At 42.0% G+C, this 22493-nt stretch overlaps 1 protein-coding gene and 1 long non-coding RNA gene across 4 annotated transcripts in view; both read right to left on the bottom strand.

Annotated features, from left to right (window-relative positions):
* RAPGEF5 (Rap guanine nucleotide exchange factor 5) overlaps window positions 1-8678 on the bottom strand; it is a 219319-nt gene extending 210641 nt beyond the window's left edge. For all 3 annotated transcript variants that reach the window (XM_073333740.1, XM_073333743.1, XM_073333742.1), the window contains exon 1: window positions 8443-8678. In XM_073333740.1, the coding sequence (XP_073189841.1) occupies window positions 8443-8631 (189 nt within the window). In that variant the 5' untranslated portion in view covers window positions 8632-8678. The remainder of the gene's footprint in view (window positions 1-8442) is intronic.
* Window positions 8679-19413: 10735 nt separating this feature from the next.
* LOC140907548 (uncharacterized) overlaps window positions 19414-22493 on the bottom strand; it is a 124062-nt gene continuing 120982 nt past the window's right edge. Inside the window, exons 4-6 of the long non-coding RNA XR_012157530.1 lie at window positions 22047-22287; window positions 21764-21941; window positions 19414-21114 (exon numbers count right to left, since the gene is read on the bottom strand). This is a non-coding gene — a long non-coding RNA (uncharacterized lncRNA). The remainder of the gene's footprint in view (window positions 21115-21763; window positions 21942-22046; window positions 22288-22493) is intronic.

The raw sequence follows: 22493 nt of genomic DNA, 5'->3' as shown, positions 1-22493 counted from the left end.
GCTTCAGAGTTTAATTGCATAGAAACTCAACCACTTCCATGCAGCAGAGTTGTGCTATGAATATCTCTGCATAGTCCAGCATGCAGAGGCATGTGTACCAAGGCAGGGGCATTGCCACTGGGTCCATGATTATAAGGTTCCCCCATATAAGAGGTTCAGATTTGTATTATTTTTATTACAGTAACACTTACAGGACCCAATCAACATCAAAGCCCTAGTATGCTAGGCACTGTACAAACATATAGCAAGAGACAGCCTGTACCCTGAAGAGGTTACAGTCTAGACAGACAAGACAAACAAAGGGTGGAACGGGAAACAGGCACAGTGAGTTGAAGTGATTTGTCCAAGGTCAAATAGTAGGTCAATGGCAGAGCCAGGCAGTGCCCTATACATTGGACCACATCATCTCTCACAGTGGCTATGGCCCCTATTCCAACTGAGGAACTAGCATAGAAACCATGGAGGGAATGCAGAGTTGGTCCACCCCATGAACATGGGTACGTGGGGGGCTGCATGGATCCCACAGAGCACAATCCCACTTATTTTCTTGCAACAAACCTATTTAGGCTTTCACAGGAAGGGTGCAAATTTAACTTCATCTGTTGTTTCAGCCAACTCATGCTGATTGGTGCAGTAAATCTCTAATGATAATTAATCTACATCCTTATCTTTAATTCAAACTCATTCAAACTAAATTTGCAATGAACAATCCAGCCAAGGAAAATATAAGGCATTTAAAGGTATGGAAACTATTTTCCATAAACAATAAACAAACTGGTTCCTTGTCTGTGAATATCATTTTAATTATGATAGGCTAGCATTAGTGTGGGGAAAAACTTTTGTTTCATTACAGGAGTTTCCATCTGTTCAGTAAAGAAAGTGGTATATTCTGCTCCACTTTTTAAAAAAGTTACTGCCTCCTATTTTCAACATTATCATTAGCACAAAAATGTACATCTCGATGTGTAATTTCCTCAAGATACAGAATTACTATGGCACTTCCTGCTGAAAACATTAGCACCCAATACTTGATGAGTACAGCACAGTTTGAGCAAGATTCTATGGCATTTTTTGCGACATTCACACCAGCATCTGAGAAATCTACCATGAATTAACAAGTGTTGTGCATTTGCAAGTAAACAAACTTAAAAAAAAAATCAATCATACTACTCCACAAAGCAGACTTAGCTCATTTATTTTGAGAAATGTAGTTTAAGGGACTCTTGTCAGCTCAGATTTGAACAAAAACACCCAACAGGATCCTACAAAAGTTAAGGCCAATGGAAATTCTTTCATTACTTTCTTTTTAATTTCAATGGAAAGAGATCTTTTGTTCTTATACAAGCATTTCCCTGGTGGGTTTCCAAACCAAACACTGCAGCACTGCAGGAGAACCTGTAGGTGATGTCAATTAGAAACAGATGCTAAAAGAAAAATGAAAGTGACTATATTATTTTATTATCCAATCAGAGACAAATGCAAAAAGTAAATACATTTGTAGCATTCTTTCAGTTTTACTAAGCGAAGGTGTTGTTAATAATGCAAGGTAAAAGAAATCTGCTTAAAAAAAAATGAAGAGGTCAAATTCACTGAGGGGCATGTGCAGCCTGAGTCAGATTCTTTGGTTGGGGAGAACAAAAGTGGGTTTAGTCCACCTTTGTGCTTCCCCGTATTTTGGTCTGCTCAGCACCAATTCAGGTGGGGGTATGGTATGGCTAGACAAGGGACAGGGCAGAGGTGATGCTGGAGGTTCTATTGCTAATTGGAGAGGGCACATTATGGCTATGGAGCCTATGGCAGTCTCAGGATTAAAATAGCAACTGTGAAGGTAGCTGTGGAACCACTCCATGACTAAGGGAAGGAACCCTTCCAATCACCCCAGCTTCCAGACTGGTTACTTAGCAAGGTTCTACTGTATTTATGCATCACAGCCAGTCAATGTTTCCCACACAACAATATGACACATGATTATTATAAATATTCTCAGTTTTGTCACTCACTTTGAAACAGTTTGTATTAAAAAAACAAAACACCAAAAATATAGACACTGAAGTTACATAAGAATGGCCTACTGGATCAGACAAGTGCTCCATCTAGCCCAGCATCCTGCCTCTGACATAGGTCAGTGCTGGATGCTTCAGATGGAATGAACAGAACAGAGCAATATTCCAATGATCCATCCCCTGTTGTCCAGTCCCAGCATCTGGCAGTTGGAGATTCAGTTTCCCAGGAGCTATGGTGGTCACCATCCCACCAATGTCTTAATCATTACTCAGCATCTCATGTGTCACCAGTTACAATACTGCCAAATTAAAAGATACGATGAAACATTTGGTAGGCGTATATAATAAGCCAATTATTATAGGAAAAATTCAGCAGTATATATTTTTAGTCACATAATAATACCTGCTAAGCTGTACGCTGCTTGAAGTTACTAAGTGGAACTTCAAAGTCAGTAAAATTCAGGATTTAAAGCAAGTGCCACCAGTATTAGTCATTCCCCCTCTATAATGATAACAGTTACATCACCCACAATGATAGTCCAGTATTTTATTTTATACATTGATTTCAGTGGTTTTCCAGGGAACAGAATACTGTACCTTACACCCTTCATTAATGCTCTCATACAGAAAAACAATAAAGTCAATTATCTAAACACAGCCAATAGTGTTTATAACTGTAAAATATTTAGGGCAAAGCTCTGCCTCTCCTCTCTGATCCACAATCTGTACTGTATGTTCTGCACGTCCAGGAACATAACACAACCTGAACGCAATGGAAGCTCTACACATTAACAAATACAAACCGTGCAATAGAGAACTGCCTCCTGAATGGAAGACGCTTGCCCTTAAACTGGATGGTGTAGAACTCACACCACGTTCTTTCTTTGTTGCCTTGTTTAAACTAAAATGAAGAACAAAAAGCCTGGGGTGCTGGAACAATTCATACAGTTGGGGTGCTGAGAGGCATTAAACCAAACGGTAATCACTGTATATGATGGAAAGAACTTCAAGCTAGGGGGGTGGCAGCATCCCCCTCACCTCCAGTTCTAGCACCTATGCGCAAAACTCAAATTTTCTTTCCTTTGGTATCCAACAAACACTTTTATTTAAAGTACCAACAATGTGACTGTGCTTTACAAGGTACAAATAAGTACAGTCTCTGCCCCCAAAACTAACAGAAATCTCCCAGAGCCAGATCTTGCAAACAGGCATAACAATGACTTTACTCACACAAGTAGCCCTTCTGACTACAATCAATATTAATGAAAGTAAAGTTTTTTTCCATTCCCAGGTGGTTGTAGGACTGGGACCTGGAACATTGAACGGAGAAGACAGGATGCACTCAGAAGTTGAGAGGAAGGATTACCTTTCAACGTTCCATATTTTTTAAAATGATCACTTCTTCTTCCACTCTTCCCTATTCAGTGTTCTCCTTGAGTGTAAATAATTCAGTGCTCTTAGAGGGACCAGTAGGGGCCTGGATTTTGCTGAGGATCAGCCCTATTACCTGAATGCAGAAAGAGGAGGTCAGAGCTGACCTGTACAAATCTGAACTAGAAACCATGTCTTTCTTGACTTGCTTAAAGTAAAAAAAGAGATTACTTGAATTTTTTGGCACCTTAGAGACTAACCAATTTATTAGAGCATAAGCTTTCGTGAGCTACAGCTCACTTCCTGAGGAAGTGAGCTGTAGCTCACGAAAGCTTATGCTCTAATAAATTGGTTAGTCTCTAAGGTGCCACAAGTCCTCCTTTTCTTTTTGCGAATACAGACTAACACGGCTGCTACTCTGAAACTTGAATTTTTTGTTTCCTCTAGTCCTTTAGGGGACTTCGCAGTCCCCAGAGATCTTCGGATGGATAAAACACATTCTCAGAGGCCCTGGGTCTAAAGGAACATTACTGGCCTCAGAGGGTATGTGTACACTGCAATTAAACATCTGCAGCAGGCCCATATCAGCTGACTCAGGCTCACAAGGCTTGGGATAAGGGGCTGTCTAATTGTGACGTAGACATTTGGGCTCAGGCTGGAGCCTGAGCTCTGGGACCTCGCAACCAGGGAGGGTTCCAGAGCTCAGGCTGTAACCCGAGCCCAAACATCTACAGCGCAATTAAACAGCCCCTTAGCCCGAGCCCCGTGAGCCTGAGTCAGCGGACATGGGCCAACCACTGATATCTAACTGCTGTATAGACATACCCAGAGAGGCTCCTCTGGGTCCAGTGGAGCAAAATATCAGCAAAATGAAGTTGTGGGTTCCTCTGACCAAAGAAAACTCTTTTCACGACCATCTAGATTAAAGAAAAGTTTATCTAGAATCAGTCTGCTCTACTTTGGCCTAGTTGTTTACCAGATCTGCATATGAAACACTAACATCTGCAGTCCAGAAATGGTTATTGAGCCTTTCCAAGCCTTGTTCTAGTAGGTCTTTTCTTTCAGCTCTAAATTCTACCAGTCTCTGAAATTAGGGAAAACCTGGTTATAGAGAATCAACACAGGTCAGAAATATATAGTCCAGTTTTTTGCTCCACTGAACTGAGGGGAACATGCATATTTTATATCACCATATGCAAAGTAATTGTAAGGCAGTTCTTAGTCATTCCTGTCACAGACTGGAAGTTTGGAATTAGTCCTTGAACATTCTGTTGCCTAAATGGGGCACTGACAAGACTGACAGATCAAAGAGATGAAAATATTGACTTTTTTTCTTATATCTGTTTGCAGAGTTTATGCCATTCTTTATACATTTCTCTCTACCCCAAATGCTTCTTTTTTTCTAATTAAAGAAAATTTCAGCAGCACTTACTGACATGCAATCTTAAAAAGCTGCAAAAGCCTTAGCACTTATACTGTGCTTTATCATTGTTATATCGCAAAGCATGGTTATGTATCATTATCCCCATTTTATATACAGGGAAACTCAGAGAGAAATTAAGTGATTTGCCTTAAGTCACATAGCAAGTCAGTGTCAGGCCCAGGAACAGAACACAGGTCTCATGACTCCCAGTCCTATGCCCTATTCAGTGTGACAGGATGCCATCCTAGAAAAGTAAACAACAAACAAAAAGGGATTTCAGTGAGTCCGAGTTCACCTGAGAACAGTTTCACCTAATACCAAGGGTATGCCTACACAGCAGCTGGAAGCGTGCTTCCACGTGCAGGCAGAGAGACACACGACAGCTCTGCTCGAGAAAGCATACTAACAGCAGCAGAATGGGCATGCATGGTGACATGGCATGCTTAGGGATAGCCACCTTAGTACAAGTATAAACTCAGGTGGCTAATCCTAGCTGCTGCCTGTACCGCTGGGGCCACACTGTTTATTTTTTGCACACCAGCTTGAGCAGAGCTATCATATCTGTCTACCAAGGCTCAGAGGCACGCCCCCAAATTCTGTAGACATACCCTAAGAACGAATTAGTAGCAATGCACCTGCTTAAACCTGATGAAGCTGGATTTTTCCCTATGGATACACATACAGAGGAAGTCCCGTACACCAGACATATAGCTATCCCTTTTCTATACAGAAGGAGGCATGTGTAAATAACACCTTTTTAGGATCTTTCTGGTCACTTTGCTGAAACTGCTTGGGGTGGAGCTTCATAGGGTATGTCTACACTACAAATATCTGAATCAGGGTAGACAGACTCACGATAGCAGGGTTCAGGCTAGCATTGTGGACACTGCAGCTCCAGCAGAGACTTAGGATAGCCATCCAAGCTCAGACCTGGGATCAGGTAGGCTTAAGAGTCTGAGCTACCGCCCAAACAGCAGCATCCAAATTGCTATTTTTAGCACACTAGTGCGAGTCTGTGTATGCAAGCTGGGAGGCTAACTGCTAGCTGCAGTGTAGACACACCCATAGAGTCCTGGTGAAATGGAAGAATGGCACTATCTTGCTCCTCAACAACACTGTCCCCCAGAGCCCAGAAATTTCCAGACAGATAACCCAACAGTGAGCACTACTACTGCATGGGATCAGGAGAACCCAGGCACTGGCCTAATGGCTCCTGCTGGAGCCATCCTGCATACAGTGCAGCAGCGACTCTTCTTGCAGCATGAACTCATTCCATGCAGATCCCAGAGATCTGTGGGGTTGTTTAGGGTCCTGGACTCCCAAAATCCACAGCTCCCACTCTCTTCTACAAAGATAGACAGCTCAAGAAAAACTGCAAGGTGAATCAAAGGAGATAGCAATCGGGCATTTGTTCTGTGATGCAAAGGTAGTGATGACATGACAACTAAGTGTCATCTGCTCTTTTGTGGTATATTTCTGCTGTACATGAGTATGTGCAGGAATCAAAGCAGCCAGTTTGGGGCTAGATGGTATGGAGTCTAGAGACAGCATGAAACATTAGCTGAGAGACGTGAAATAAAACCCCCGTGAGAAGACAGATGGGCAACTCAGATGCCCAAATATTTACAGTGTAAGTGTTCATGTTAACTATTTAAAGTCTGATTAAAGAACACAAGATTTATAAAAGGGAAATCATGTTAACAGATTTCCATAATCTGCTGTGGGTGGAATCTCATTGTAGTTTCATGAATGAGCAGAGTGTCTCATGGTAGATCTACACGGAACAAAAAAAAAAAAAAAAAAAGTGTGTGTGTGTTCTCAGTTTATCTAACTTTGGTTAAAATACCAATGAAGACACAGCAACTCACTTTAACTCAGGTTAGCACCCTAACCTAAAGCCTGTAGGGAACCTTGGGTTGAATTCAAGCTACAAACCCAAATTGGCACCATGTCTACACTACTATTTTAACCCAAATTAGCTAACCTGAGTTAAGAACAGTGCCGACATACCCTTAGAGAATGCCATTATTCCCCACCCCTTATTTGCCCTTGAGTATATGTGAAAGAGGACAAGAACAGCTGGAATGTAAAAGACTTGAGCTTCAAATCTTTCAAGAAATTATTAGAAATTACTTTCTAAAAACTGTGTGGAACACCTTAGCAGTGTCCTTTTGATACATTTTTGCAAGTTTTCCATATTAGAGGAAAACAAGATAAAAATATGAAGATTTGCATGAATAGCTGTATGTCTAACCAGTCCTAGCACTTCTTCAGCTATAGTGTTTGTTTTAAAATACATACCAGATAATGAGTAAACCCAATAATAAAGTATATCGATTTAAGCCCACTCCTCCACACTGATCCATGCAGGCAAACCTCTGCACATGTGTGGAGCTCCCCACCCATCTGTATTAGCTTTTATCATTAGGGCCTTATAAACAGACTTGAATTAGCACCTGTTGTGCCACTAGCACTGAGAAGAGTATGGTCCACTTGGAGGAACACGACTGGGAATTTTTGGTTACATTTCTGGCTCTGGCACTTACTCACTAAGTGAACCTTGGAAAATAATTTTAGCTTTTCTGTGCTTTGATGGCCCAATCTGCAAAATGGGAATAAATCCTTATTTTACAAATTAATAAAGACTAAATTAGGAATGTGAAAATTCATTATTGTGCTTTGAGATCTTGTTATGGTGCCACAGAAGTGCCTTATATCTAGAACTGGCCAGAAATTTTTCAACAAAACGCAGCTGTCAGAACACGCTGATTGGTTGAAGCCAAAACTTTTCACAGAAATTTACCCGTTTTGACAAAACTTTCATCAGGAAGGGTTTCTCGGGTCCAGGATGGAATTTCTGCTCCAGGAGAGAGACCCAGGCCAACAGTAGTCAATAAGCTGGTGAGTAAAGCACTGATTCAGACTAGGGGCTTGAACCCGAGTCTCGGATAAGTGCTCTAACCACTGGCCTATAAGCTATTCTGGAGTAGGTGTCTCTCTCCCCCAACCCCACTTGGGTTTTTTTGCAAGAAATTTCAAAAGGCCTGTTTGGTCCTAACAGGAAACTTTTTGATATCTTGAAATGCTACAGGGTGGAAAAACCATTTCCCAGCCAGAGCTGCTTATAACTTCCCGAGTAATTCCTGCTTATTGTGCATCCATGAAGCACTACTCCAGGGCTCACTGACTAATGTGCTAGCCAGAAAGCCCCCCTACCAGGGCATTGCTGGCGGGCCTTACGCCAGCCTGGGGCAGAACAAACCAAGACACCCAGACCTGGCCCAGCATTTGAACACAGCCCCTGCCATTCAAGCATGCAGCAAGCCCCACTTCCCTCTAGATCACAGAGGCAGGCGGTTATTGCTGGAGCCGGAGAAGGCACCGAGCTCTCTAGGTAGGAGCAGGACTCCTGCACCGGTGACTCACAGGACAGCCCCGCCCCACCCCCTCCTGCCCGGGCGAGCACAAGCCAGGGAGTCGAGCCTACCCCCTTGTGCACGGGGGCGGAAAGGGGCAGTTCCTGGGAACTCCCCTCCGCAGGGCGTGGGGCCGAGGCCACTGGTCTCCCGGAGCTGTCAGCGGGGTTATGGGGGGGGGGGCCGCTGCAGCTGCAGGGCAGGGCCAGCGGGTCACTCACTCACTCACCCGGCCCCCGGCGGCGGGGTTCTTCCTCCGCAGCGTGAGCCCGCTCCGCAGCCGCGCCGGCAGCTCCCTCAGCTTCTGCCGCAGCTGCACTTGCTGCTGCGGCTCGTGGTGCCGGGCGCTCGGCCTGCGGCTCAGGGCGGGCTCCGCGCTCTCGCACGGGGGCTGCATCTTGCCGGAGCCCACGGCCATCCCGCAGCCCTCCGGCCGGCGCTGGCGCCCCTCCGCGGAGCGAGCGCGGCGCTCCCCGCTGTCACTCGCGGCTCCCCTGCCCGCCGGCGGCGCGCACCTCTGCGCCGCGCGCGGGGCTGGGGGGCCGAGGGGCCCGCTGAGTCATCCCACAGGTGCAGGAAATGCTCCCGCGCCGGGCTCTCTCCACCCTTTCCTTCTCCCTGCGCCTCCCCTGGGGACGCTGCTCCCTGCCCGCTCAGTGGCTCTGGCAGTGACAAAGCGCAGGTGAGTGGTAGGGTGGAGGAGGTGCGGGGAGCAATCGGAATAAAGTCCTGTTAACTCCTTGGCTGTCAGCGCCCACCCACCGCCTCCTGTCCTACGCAATCGGTTTCCCGGTTAACCAGCACGGCTGCAATTCCAACGGGGCGGGGATGGTAGTGAAGACAAGGGACCAGCGGCAGCCCCATGGCTAGAGAGCTGGGCAAAAGTTTTCAGCCAGGACCCCTTCCTCCTGCCCAGCTGCAAAAGGCAGATGTGGATTGACCAATCCATTGCTTCAGTGAAAAGAAGAAAACAAAATCCCCCCCCCAAAAAGGCCTCAATGTTCTGTTGTGACATCTTCAAAATGATTTTTGGTGTTGAACCTGACTTCCATTTTATTAAAACAAAGACCAAACAAAAAACTCAACCACCCCACACTTGAAAACTAAACACACCCATTTTGTTTCAGGTCAATCAAACCATTTTGGTTGACCCAAAATGCAAATTTTTAGACTTTTTTGTTTTGCCTAAAAATTTTCATTTTGGGTCAATTTAAAACTTGTTTTTTTTTTAATTTGGCTAACAAACTGAAAAATCAGTTATTCACACAGCTCTCGCCATGTCATCTTCACCTGCTCTGAGCAGACTTGGATGACATAGTGCTTAAAACTCCAGTAGCAGCAGCCTGGAGTCTTTGTCTGTGCTCACACACGCCCATTACACCCACTGGTGGAGCTGAAACTGTGGTGACAAAATGGTGGGAAAGGTTAGCAACATAATCCTAGCATAGACAGGGCTTTAGGAATTAAGGAGTCCTGATGAAATGCGGTCTGAGTATTTTGCTCTGCTATGGTGATTTTCAATCCCCAAATTTCAATATACTTTACAACCATTAATGAATTAAGCCTCACAGAAATCTAGGGAGGGAGTTATTTTTTTTTTACAAATATAAATGTATAAGTTTTACAAATATGAGTTAAACTTCCCCTATATGAGTCAATCATTGACTTTATTTGGATTTATATCCTGTAAAAAGGAATTAAGTCCAGGGAAACTGAGGCACCAGTCACTGGCAGAAGTGGGAAAAGAACCCATGATATCATATGCCAATTTACTTGCTCTAACCGTAGACAGGCAAGATAGTCTTGTGATTAAGGCTGGAACTCAGGAAATTTTGTTTCAATTCCGGACCAGACTTCTCACATGAGCTTGGTCATGTTATCCAATCTGTGTGTCTCAATTGCTTTCTCATTCCCCTTATCCATCTTGTCTAGTTAGAGTGCTAAGTGTTTGAGATAAAGGGTGGCTTTATCAGAACTGTACTTTTTCTCCCTCATCTGCATTGCAGTCCAACTGCCCTTCACTGTGTTAGGGATAGCTGTATTGGCTGGTGCTAGGATTACTTGCTGCACGTTGTCACACTCACACTGTGATATGAGGAGAGGTGAATCTGCACCCAAAGGTATCATGGATCCCTTGTTTCTGTTCTGCACAATAGGGCTCTGATCTCTGTCCAAGTCTCTAGGCACTACTGTAATTATAACTACTGTAATTACTACTTTACTTCTAGTTATACTCCTGTGTATCAAATTAAATAATTCATCAACACTTTATCAAAGTGCATTACTGTCATTTGAATAATACAATAGAAGCAATAGCTAGAAGCAATGGGATTAGATTAAGAAAAGGTAAATTGAGGTCAAAGCTCAGGAAGAAAAATGTCAACAGGGACATATAAACCTATGAAGAGTCTCCTAAGTAAAGCATTGCTTGGAACACTTAAAACTAGACCAACAAACGCCTGGAAAATGTACTTTGGGAAACAATACTGCACTGGCTTGGAGATTGCCTGGATAACCAAATAGGTCATCTCTTACTTCATCTCTAACTTTGATGATTCCATTGCCTTTCCAGAGCCCTAGCCAAGTAATATGGCACCTGAACTCACAGGTATTGTCCTGTCACCTACAGGCCAGCTCCCATATTCTTGAAGACTGCACAAAATGAAGTTTTGAGCCCATGTAAGTCAACTGGACTTTTGCATATGTAGGACCAGGGACTTGGAATATTAGAAGTTTTAGCTATTTTGAATGTGTTTGTTTTCTTTAACTCTGTATCACAATAAAAAGAAATGCCATAAAATAATCCAAGATGCTTCATCCCTGAGTGCATTTCATTAGTTACGTAAATAGAAAAATTGCAAAACACAATTATCTTGAATTAGACTCTTCCTGACAAAGCATAATAAACATTAATTTGAGACTTAAAATGTTCTGGCTTTCTGATGCTGTTAGGATAATCAATAAATACTATAATTAACGTATACCTCTTTGGTATTCACCTCTATAAAAATGAAGAATTATTGTACAGAAGTTTCAGTAACAGAAATAGGCATTGGGGATCAAGAGCCAGATATGGGGAGCCACTGAACATGCCTGTAACAGGCAGTGTCCCTGAGCCAGCTTCTCCTAGCTGTCATTTAAACAGCTTGCACTCAGCTCTGCCCAGGCTGACAGCAAATTCTCTCAAAATAAAGGGAAACTTGCAACAGCAATAAATCTGCACAACCATATTCCTTTCACTCTCCCAGGCATTCCTAATGGAGCAGAGGTCCATCTCATTCTCCCTGACCTAGAGGAGTCAGGCAAGCAAGTAGTTCTCTTCCTGCTATTATCTCGGGCTTGTCTATAGCGCTTAGTGAAGACACTACCCATGCTGACAGTAGAACTTCTTCCATCAGCGTAGGTACTCCACCTCCATGAGATGCAGTAGCTATGCCAATGGAAGAAACCCTCCTGTCAACATAGTGGTGTCTATATTGCCAGTTAGGTTGATATAACAACAACACTTAGGGGTCTGACAGTGTAGTCTCTCTTATGAGGGAACCAGCAGATCGTATGCTGGCCTCCTTCCCAGAACTCATTTTGGTTGGCTGAGAAAGAGAGGTGCCCTGTTCTACACTCCTGGTCCTGGGCCCTAAAGAGAATAGCAGCCTGGGGATTTTTCAGATGCTAACTGTTACTCCAGTTTCATCTCTCTCAGCATCTGCTTCTATCTTTCCTTGGGTCTTCTGTCATCCCCAGTATGCCTGGAATGGGGTAGTCTGGCTCCTGAGACTTCACCCTCTAGCTTCAAAAGGCCAGTATACACCACGACAATGCCTTTTTTGTATCCAGTATTATTGAGATTTTAAAAGGAGTCCAGGGGATTTAGCAATACATCTTCCATGAAAGTCAATGGTCTGCTTTGAAAATCTCAATGTATATGTCTAACTCTGAAACAAAACCATAATACTCACTTTGATTGCTGTTGATGCTCTATTCTGCCGTCAGTGGTTCAACTTAGATAAGTCTTTTGGGGTGGTAGCTTTTTCTCATCTAATGAGATCTAGTGGGATTTCACTTTTTTAAAATTTTTTATTTTTATTTTTACTTTATTTGTTGTGCTATATAAAATTATCTATTTACAGCATTGACCATAGTTGTGGACTTGTAATACACAAAAAATATCCTTTAGGGGCTCGGTTGAAGATGAGATCATAAGATGCCATTCTTCCTAATTGAGTTGCGGTCTATTCACACATTTTATTTCAACTTCACTGTTTCAAGTTATTTCATTGGCTCATATGCCTTTGAAATAATTGCAAATACTGAAGCTCCTGCTATTAATTTTCTCTCTTCATGACCTTCAAACCTCCTCACCTTACCAGCTGAACAAGGCAGCAAACATGCCTCTTTTCGTTCTACACTGCACATAGAGCTGCCCTGCTTCACCCTCTCAGATCTTTGGGAGACCTTCTTTCCAAAGACCAAGATATCTTCAAATGGATGGTCAGATTGCCTCCCACCCCTCATGAGTGGGATCAGGAAACACTCTCTGCTGTTGGTTCTAACACTTCAGACTAAGACACCCCAAAGTGCACTTGGTGGGCTAGTAGGTTTCTATCAGTGTTATTACTGGAGTCTGAATTATTGCTCTTCCAGAGGAGAGTTTGGAATCTTAAATCTTAATGCAGCTCATACTGTCATTTAGTCATTTTTAAAGAGTCACTGGATCATTCATGATGAAAGGGGCAAAACTAATGTAAATACAGTTAAAAGTCACATGCATTGTTTTGGAACAACGTAACTATAACAAAATAACAGGAACAATGCACATGCTGTGGTAACCATGAATTGCCAGAGCTAATGAACCTGGCAACTCTTTAATTATATTTGTCTTTTTCACATACTAGGAAGAGAGGATCCTTATGACTCCTCTGGGAAATTAAAACTCTTATAGCTCTCACTGCCTGTCTGGCTGTCTCTTGTCCAAACAATTTTGTCATTGAACTATTGTTCTTTCCCTTACGCTCCAGGATTACACTCTGAAGTGGTTATGATCCTCAGTGACATTTGTTCATTGTGTATTTTTAACTACACACAAATTTCAGAATGACAAGTGATTAATAGCCTTACATTTAAAAAAAAATCCTGGAATCAGTAACTGTCATGATAGCTGTAATCAAAAATCCAGAGTCATTTCATATGTACATTTATTTAAGAGATTGCAAGGGCCACTTATGCCTTTGAAAATCTCAGGTGCCCAGTTCTCACTGAAAGGGAATGTGAATTAGGCCATTTGTGCCTTTAAAATAAATTTCCCCTACATGACCTGTGAGTTTACTTATCTTTCCCTCCATAACTGTTAAACATTTACAAATATGGAAGTTAGGATTCTTAGAACTGTGGTATACATACACATTCAAATTTCATTGAGTAACTTTTTTCTTCTGTTAATGTTTGTTATTAGTAAAAATTGCATACAGATCTGCTGCTGCTCCTTTTGAAGCCCTCCTTATCTATATGGGAGCTAGGGTGACCAGATAGCAAGTGTGAAAAATCGGGGTGAGGGTGGGGGTAGGGGGGTAATAGGCACCTATATAAGAAAAAGCCCCAAATATCGAGACTGTCCCTATAAAATCGGGACATCTGGTCACCCTGGCCTAATGGGAGCAGAACTGGGCCTCATATCATCTCTTATATGCAGGATATTACATGATACCACCTGCTGAATATTTTCTATTGTCAATATTAACTGTATCTACACTGACAAACCATTTCCAGGTATATTAGTATCAATTAATTATTTTCATTCTAACTATGTGAGAAACTGGAGGGGGGAGGGAAATCAAATAAATGTGAATTTATTGCCAGAAATACTAGGATTTTAAATATTAATCCATCTCACAAAATCTTGTTTCTAATAAAATGTTTTAAAACAAGTTTTTCTTCATACAATTATACTTGGTTACTTCCTACTACTTACTACTGCAGCTATTGAGTGGCAAACCCGAGGCTCATACTAGAAAGGAAACTAAAATCTATTAGGAAATTTAAAAGAGACTAAGGCCTGGTCTACACAGTAGCTGTATCAATTTAACTATTTCAGACAGAGGCATGATTTTCTACCAATACAGATAAATCAGTACAACCCCTTGTGTAGACACAGTTATACCGGTATAAAGGTGCTTATGCCAGTATAGCTACTGATATAAGTACCTTTATACCAGTGTAACTGCAGTATGGCTACTGATAAGCACCTTTATACTGGTATAATTGTGTCCACACTCGGGGGTTTGTTCTTCTTTAACTGTATCAATTCATAAGCCAACATAATTTAGCAATACAAAAACTGTGTGTAGACAAGTCCTAAGGTCCCATCCTGCAGTCCTTCCAGGACTTCACTGTACGTTTTACCTGTGTAAGGACTACAGGAATAGTCTTTAAGAGGGAGTGGAAGAGAGTTTTAAAAGAAGTTACTGTGGCCCACATCCACAGAGGTACTTTGTGGCCTAACCCCCAGATTTAGGCACCTAAGTCCCATTTTTAGGTGCTAATGTGATCCACAAAACTCCCACTCAGTTGCCGCGTTACTCTGTAGGTAATTTCCTAAATTTCCTAAATTTCAGCACCTAAATTTCCTAAATTTCAGCACCTAAATTTCCACTGTAAAATTTCCCTAGGCACCGATGCTTGGTCGGCATATGCGTTATTACCTCACTCTAAGCATCCGGACACCTATCTCTTGCCTAATCGCTCGTGTGATCCACAAGTCAGGGGAGGAGAGCAAGGCGAACACCTATCTTCTCTATCTGTGGGGTCCAGCACAGTAGGTATACTGAGAGGCCACCCAACTTCACACAAAAACAGCCCTAGAGGAGGGGCACTCCTTGAGCCGTGTGGTTAGGGTACTTACCCAAGATATAAGAAAGCACTCTACCTGATGAGGAGATGGGATTTGAGCAGTGATCAGCCACCTATAAATTGAGTGCTCTGACCACTCAACTATGAGTTCTGATGTGGGTCTCCCTCAACCTCTCCTACTGATGTTGTTCCACTTTAATTAATTATTCATTAGGACAAAGCATGAGAATTACATCATAGCCCAGTAATTAGGGCACTCACCTGAAAGATGGTAGATGCTTATTTAAATCTTCCCCTCATCAGGCAGGGTTGGAGGATTCTTGAATCAGCAGTGTCCCACATCCTGGGTAAATACTCTAACCAGTGGGCTAAAAGTTAGAAGTAGGCTTGGCACAATTCCATTTTTATTTTTTTACAACTTCAGATAATATTGGTGTTTATTTTTAGAATTTTTTAATTTTTATCAGTTTAAATCCCACAATTTTGCACAACTCTGCGAGTTTAATTTTTTTTTAAGATGTTTATTGATTTAAATTTTAAGTTATGGGGTGTCTTTTAAGACTTCTGAAAGCATGCTCCACACATTGTCCCTCTCAGATTTTGGAAGGCACTTCAGATTCTTAAACCTTGGGTTGAGTGCTGTAGCTATCTTTAGAAATCTCACATTGGTACTTTCTTTGCGTTTTGTCAAATCTGAAGTGAAAGTGTTTTTAAAACAAACAATATGTGCTGGGTCATCGTCCGAGACTGCTATAATATGAAATACATGGCAGAATGCAGGTAAAAAAGAGCAGGAGACATACAATTCTCCCCCAAGGAGTTCAGTCAAAATTTAATTATCGCATTATTTTTTTAATGAGTGTCATCAGCATGGAAGCGTGTCCTCTGGAATAGTAGCTGAAGCATGAGAGGTCATACGAATGTTTAACATATCTAGCATGTAAATACCTTGCAATACTGGCTACAAATGTGCCACGTGAATGCCTGTTCTCACTTTCAGATGACATTGTAAATAGGAAGCGGGCAGCATTATCTTCCGTAAATGTAAACAAACTTGTTTGTCTTAGTAATTTGAATAAGGAGGAGGACTGGGTGGACTTGTAGACTCTAAAGTTTTATATTGTTTTGTTTTGGAGTGCAGTTATGTAACAACAACAAAAATCTACATTTGTAAGTTGCACTTTCATGATAAAGAGATTGCATTATGACACTTGTATGAGGTGAATTGAAAAATACTATTTATTTTGTTCATCATTTTTACAGTGTAAATATTTGTAATAAAAATAATATAAAGTGAGCACTGTATACTTTGTATTCTGTGTTTCAATTTAAATCAATATATTTGAAAATGTAGAAAAACATCAAAAAATAGCTAATAAATTTCAATTGGTATTCTATTGTTTAACAGTGCGATTAAAACTGCAATTAATTGTCATTAATTTTTTAAATCACAATTAATCTTTTTGAGTCAACTGTGATCAATCGACAGCCCTAATACAAAGTAAATATCCTTAAACTGAATTCTAGTAAGTTTTGAGGTAAGGTAATGCTGCTTATCTGTGAATTTTGATTATCAATGGAAATTTTTTTCAATCAATATGTGTGTACAGTGAAATTGATGTTCACCAACATTTACTGTTAAAAATCTAATTAATCCAACCCTAGTTACAAGGGAGGTCATTCCCCTGCACCTACTCTCCTGACCACCATCTAAAATGTTTTGTGTGGAATAAGGAGGCCTCTAAGCGCACCTACCAGATGGAGCCCTGTAGTGAGTTCATGGATCACAAGCAGAGATAGGCACCTCCTTGCAGCCCAGACTTAGATACCTTTCTCTGTGAGAGGGGAGGGGCTTAACACACACGCTGCCTTTTGTGGATCACATGCTAAGGCACCTATTTCTCCCTATTCTTTATATAGGAACCTAGGCTCTTCACTCAAAATTTGTTCAGTGCATTGTTGTTCTGTGATTTTCCAAGTTTTGTGACACTGGGGTCATAACAAATCCCTTTGTGGATCTGGGCCTTTGCGGTTTTCTGCAATTATGTTTTAAATAAAGTGATAGACCACCTATGCAACGTTATAGGTATCAGGTTGTATAGAGAGGGCTCCCTTGTCATTCAATAGAAACTTTGACTACAAAAGCTACAGCATTCATGCTAACTATGTTTGTTCTTCTAGTCATAGCCACATTCAACAGAGTGTTGGTCCGTTATGTGCATGTACATTTCAGCAGAGTGTGGGGACTCAAGGTCACATGACTGCAGCCAAAGTCTTGAAACAGGGCAATGGGAAATGCACATGCACCTAAGTACAAGCACTCAGTCATATCACATCAGCATGCATGCAAAATCAGTTAATGGAATCAGACTTAATTCACTATGGGCTCAGATCACTTCCCTAGATCTTACTATAAAAGGGACATGTGGTGGATCTCCCCTTGCCCATGTGAAAAGAGGGAGTGCTGTCACCACAGCACTGTCATCATCCCCCCTATTGGATCCCCAAGAAATGCCCATTTGCTGGGACTTTTCATGCAAGAGCTTCCACAGAAGTGTGAGCACAATTGAGACACATCAACCAATTGTTAACTCTTAACAACTGTAATTAAAAATTACACAGATATTATTAAATCATTTCTAACTTAACAGATCACATTAAAATAGGGTAATATCAAATCAGACTAATTGAATTAGGTTAAAATCAAATGGATTATTCCTATATATACTTGATCGAACAATTTGGGGAGGTAGCAATCTGTTTTGAAAACAGCTTAAACAGGGCACTATCATTGCCAATTTAATCTATATGTATATTCCAGGCAAAGGGTTTGGACTAAACTAATAAATCCCAAGCTAAAGCTAATTTTTGAATTACAGCTCTAATATTAGTTGTGGCTGCCTGCCTAGATTTTAGTGGTTAGATGACAGAAAATGGAGAAAATTGCTAGTATCTTGAGTCACACAAGATGTTGCAATACCATTTGTGAAAACGACTTAAGAAATCCACCTTGCTACCTTTAACAAAGATTTTCAGGTCAAAGATAATACAGTTTGTGGTTAAATATACATTTTTTTCTTTGATTCATAAACCTTTGACCTCTTCAAGGCAGCAAGAGGTTTAACAAAGCTCTACTATTTTCTTGAGCACCGTCCTCATATGGGTCTGCTGCTCAGTCACACATTCACTTCACCACGCTTGGTGGTGAAAACACAGAACAAAAACAAAGACTTAAAAATGAGAGAAAAAAACTTAAGTGGCCATTTGAATGTCTCAGATCTGATTCTCAGTTTTTCTAGAAAGGTATTTGCCACAGAAGATGGTCTTTGGGGATCGGTTGGTCATTCACTAGCTACCTGATCTTCTGGTTGAAGATCGATAGGCTAATCTGGCCTGCATGCAATGAGTCTTGATGTTGCTGGTGTTGTTAGTTTCCTCCACCTTGTCAATGGCTGGCTGGCCTAAACAGGAAGGAGCCTAGGCCTCAGTCATACAGCTCCTGAAGTGATGATGGTATGGCCAAGGAAACAAAGTTTGAAAAACTCCTTGTAAAGGATTATGAGTTTCTCCCCTCCCTGGAATGCCCTGACAAGTCAGAACAGGGCACACCTCCTGGAGTTACTAAACCCCTCATTTTATCAAATTTGATTATGAACATTAGGATTTTGGCAAGACAGCTTTTCTTCAAGTTAGCAGTCTAAAAATACTAAATGTTTCACATTGCACCCAGGTGGTTTATCCAGTGGTCTCCAGAAATAGTCAAGGTTCAGACAATTTTGAGTGTCATTCTGGCTCTAAGATAGAAGCACTCAGCCTCCAGCCTGGCTCCTCTGGAGTATCATTCTCAGCTCCTGCCAGGGTCGATTCCTTGCATCCTTCCTATCTCCGGTATAGAGCACTGGACCCACAGCCTGGTTCCCCTGGAGTACCCAGCCTCCTGCTGATCCTGGCTCAATGCTTCTATGAGAATCTGTCCACACCCCCCAGATTGCTCTATCAGTGCTTTGATGTGGCCCGGATGTCTATTAAGCGATCCCCTGAGCCACCTTAGTCCCACCCCCTTAGGCTGGAAAGCAGCTAGTCAGTTATGGCCCAGGTGGGGCTGTCCCCACCTTCCTTTAAAGGGGCCAGTACCCCTGGCTGTGACAGTCTGTTCCACAGCTGCTAGTCAGCCACTACAGGAGACCGAAACCGACAGCAATACAGCTCTGCTGGATAGACCAGAAGCAGGAGCCATCCATGCAGCTGTTTCATTTGCTTTTCTTGTTCTATACACAGTATTGAATCCCCTCTCAGAAAAAAAACCATAATACAAATCCATATACTAAGATGTTTATTATTTTTAACAAAAGTTGCATTGATTTCACAAGCACTGTATGAAGTTGTAATTGACAGTGTATCAATTGCAATCACTGCTGGATCTGTGACAAAAGAAGTGTTTGAATAACTTCAGCCAAAGTTAACAAATCTCTCAGCTACATTTGTATGATACATGAGTTTCACATTCCTCATCCCAGATATCAATAATGCACATTAATAAATCATACAAGCCGTGCATTCTTTTAGCTCCATCACAGAAAAATAAGATCCAGTAGAGAAGAGCAATAGCAGCTAACTCAAAGTTCAGAAGTTTTGGCCAGAACCAAACCTTTCTCCTCTACCCATTTGTCCTTTTTCTCTATTGTGATGCCATAAATCATATCTTTAGTCTGGAAGCAAAGAGAAGGTGATCTGTTTATGCAGCCAAACTATTAAAACTCCCCATCTAGCCATCAGTCACACTAGCTGGGCAAAGCAAGAACATTCACAATCATAGTTCATGGCCCTTGCCAGTAAGCAAAATAGAAGGGAAAGAATAAATCATTCCTTTAGCATATGGTTCAGCATACTAATGACTTCTGACCAAAATCTAAGCAAAAGACAACATTCAGAAATTAAAGTTCTTTAAAAGGTACCAGTTAAATATAGTTCTGCACTTTAACTGATCCAGAGGGCTTAATATAATTAACTTTACCGGTCTGTGTGGAGAAATTGATAATCCTAGCATTAACAGTTAACAATTCCCCAGCTACCCCTAAAGTTTGTTTCAGCTTCAGCATTCAAATCCTGTTCTTGGACATGACTTGAACCTTAACACAATACTGTAGTACAGAAGGCTTCTGGGAGCCCTTGTTAAAAGTTCTGCCACTAAACCAAAGGACGAGATAGGGCAATTTCCCTTATTCTGATGGAGACAGTCCTATATAGACACTGTTATTTACACCTGCCTGGGAACACTTATCCTTGGGGTTTATAAAAGTACTTTGAGGAGCCAACACTGCCTTTGGAATGAACTGGGTTGCACCAAATGATAGGTATTTTCAAAAACTTTGGCAAGGGAAGGTAAGCATAAATGTTGGCCGTCTGGTACATGGTGGGCTCATTGTCACAGACAAAGGAATCCAGCAGCGGATTAGAAGAGAGCATGCATAGGGCAGTGACATAGTAAAAATCTCTTAGGAAGCACTAAGGGGGAGGCTGTGGTGTCTACTCCAAACTGTAGTGGTAGGTTATGCAGATCCATTTATCATTTCCATCCTCTTGATGGGAACAGAGACTTCCAAGAAAGACAGGATCAAGCACTACTCTGTCCTGATAAGGGTCTCTCCGTTCTTAATCTCTGGCCTGATGTTTTCTCCAAAATCCACAGAAACAGTAAACAGGGACTTTGTTCCCCCTTATCAACTGCAGGGCCTTGAGATGATGGAATATAAGCTTAGAGCTCTAATAAAATTCTCATTTCCCTTGGAGCACTCCATTCAACTCTGCCAAACTTTAGTGTTGCTTCTATATTGGTTATTCCCTGTTCCCTTAGAGAAAAGTCCTTGGCTTTTGATTAGTTCAAGATGTCTCTGGAGACCTTACCCAGCTTTCCGTTGATTACCTTTTGAACAGCTGGGTTCTTGTAGATATAGTAATTGAATCCAAAACCAGTGCTCCAATCAGAAGTGTACAGGGCAGTTTTTGTCCTGGAGTCCTTGCTGCAACTGGGATTGTAGTTAGATGAGCCCCCTTGGATCTGTAAGGAAAGATTGATGGGCTCACAAGCAAACGGCAAACCCTCCGGGAGTTATATTGGTATTAGTGAAGCTTAAGTCCCAAGTTGCTGCAATACATTTCAATGGATTTTTCACTCCTCTTACAGTGAAACTTCAAATGGCTCATAGTGAAGTTTCACTCCATTATAATTAAGGTTAAGATTTTGTCACAGTTATTTTTAGTAAAAGTCACAGACAGGTCATGGGCAATAAACAAAACATCATGGGAATATGACCTGTGTGACTTTTACTAAAAATAACAGGGGAAGGGCACGGGGGGGAAGGGGCGAAAGGGAGGAGAGACTAACAGCTGGACTCCCATGGGGGGCAGAAATGACAGGCCAAGCCCCATGGCTTGGTGGGGGCAGAGCCCCTGGCCCCAGTGGCCATGCAGGGGCACATAACCCCAACTCTGGTCACAGCTGCTGACAGCTGAAGCCAAGGAAGTCACAGACATCTGGTAAAGTCATGGAATCCGTGACCTCCATAACTAAATCATACCCTTAATTATAATTGTGCACCACTGTGTTAATCCTCTTGCAGTTGAGCAAGCACCAGAAATCAGGAAAGTATTCCAATGGAGTTATCACCACATCCCCATCCCACACTTCTCTGAATGTTGCCACATACCATGAAAATGGGGTCAAGAGGAATCCGCTGTCTCCCATTCTTACTAGAGCTGCTTCCATTGGGCAGTGAGTGAGGCTAAGGCTTTATACAGCAACTTCTCCATCCCTAGTAAAGTTGCAGGGTGCACTGGCAGCAGGGGGTGAAGACACCAAAGCCAAGCCACTGCTTCCTGCCAACGCTGTGAGGGTGAAAATGATGGGGGTCTATTACCAAGTCACAAACTTGGGACCTCAGCATATGCTTGTGTTTTGCTGAATGAGGATGGACTTAATTATGTGCTTACATGCTTTGCTGAATTGGAGCCTCTAGTAGCAGATTTCTATCCTTATCGTAATGCCTTTGGGCCTGCAACAGGTAACATGTGGAGAACCTTACTGTGTCAGAATCCTTCACAATATCGCTTGCCTCCAGGAATATTTGGAAATTCTGCCACCATCTTTTCCAGTTCTTTAGCAAGTTACCATCCAGCCTGAAGGATTTGGGTGGCTTCATTTGCTCCACCTTTGCCCAAAATTTGTTTCTGTCTGACACCATGTAATAAAGAAAGCACACACAACAGACATGCTAGTAAGAAACTAAGTCTTTGAAGCAGGGACTTTCTTTTTATTCTGTGTTTGTACAGCGCCTAGCACAATGGGGTTCTGATCCATGACTACAGCAACATAAATAAATAATAATAATCCCTTATTTCCAGGTAACTGTCACTTGATGACGTTACAACATTACAAAA

The sequence above is a fragment of the Lepidochelys kempii genome, chromosome 2 (genome assembly GCF_965140265.1).
Source record: "Lepidochelys kempii isolate rLepKem1 chromosome 2, rLepKem1.hap2, whole genome shotgun sequence".
NCBI classification, from domain to species: domain Eukaryota; kingdom Metazoa; phylum Chordata; order Testudines; family Cheloniidae; genus Lepidochelys; species Lepidochelys kempii.
Note: the sequence above shows the minus strand (reverse complement) of the source record. Positions and strands in the feature narration are given on the sequence as shown.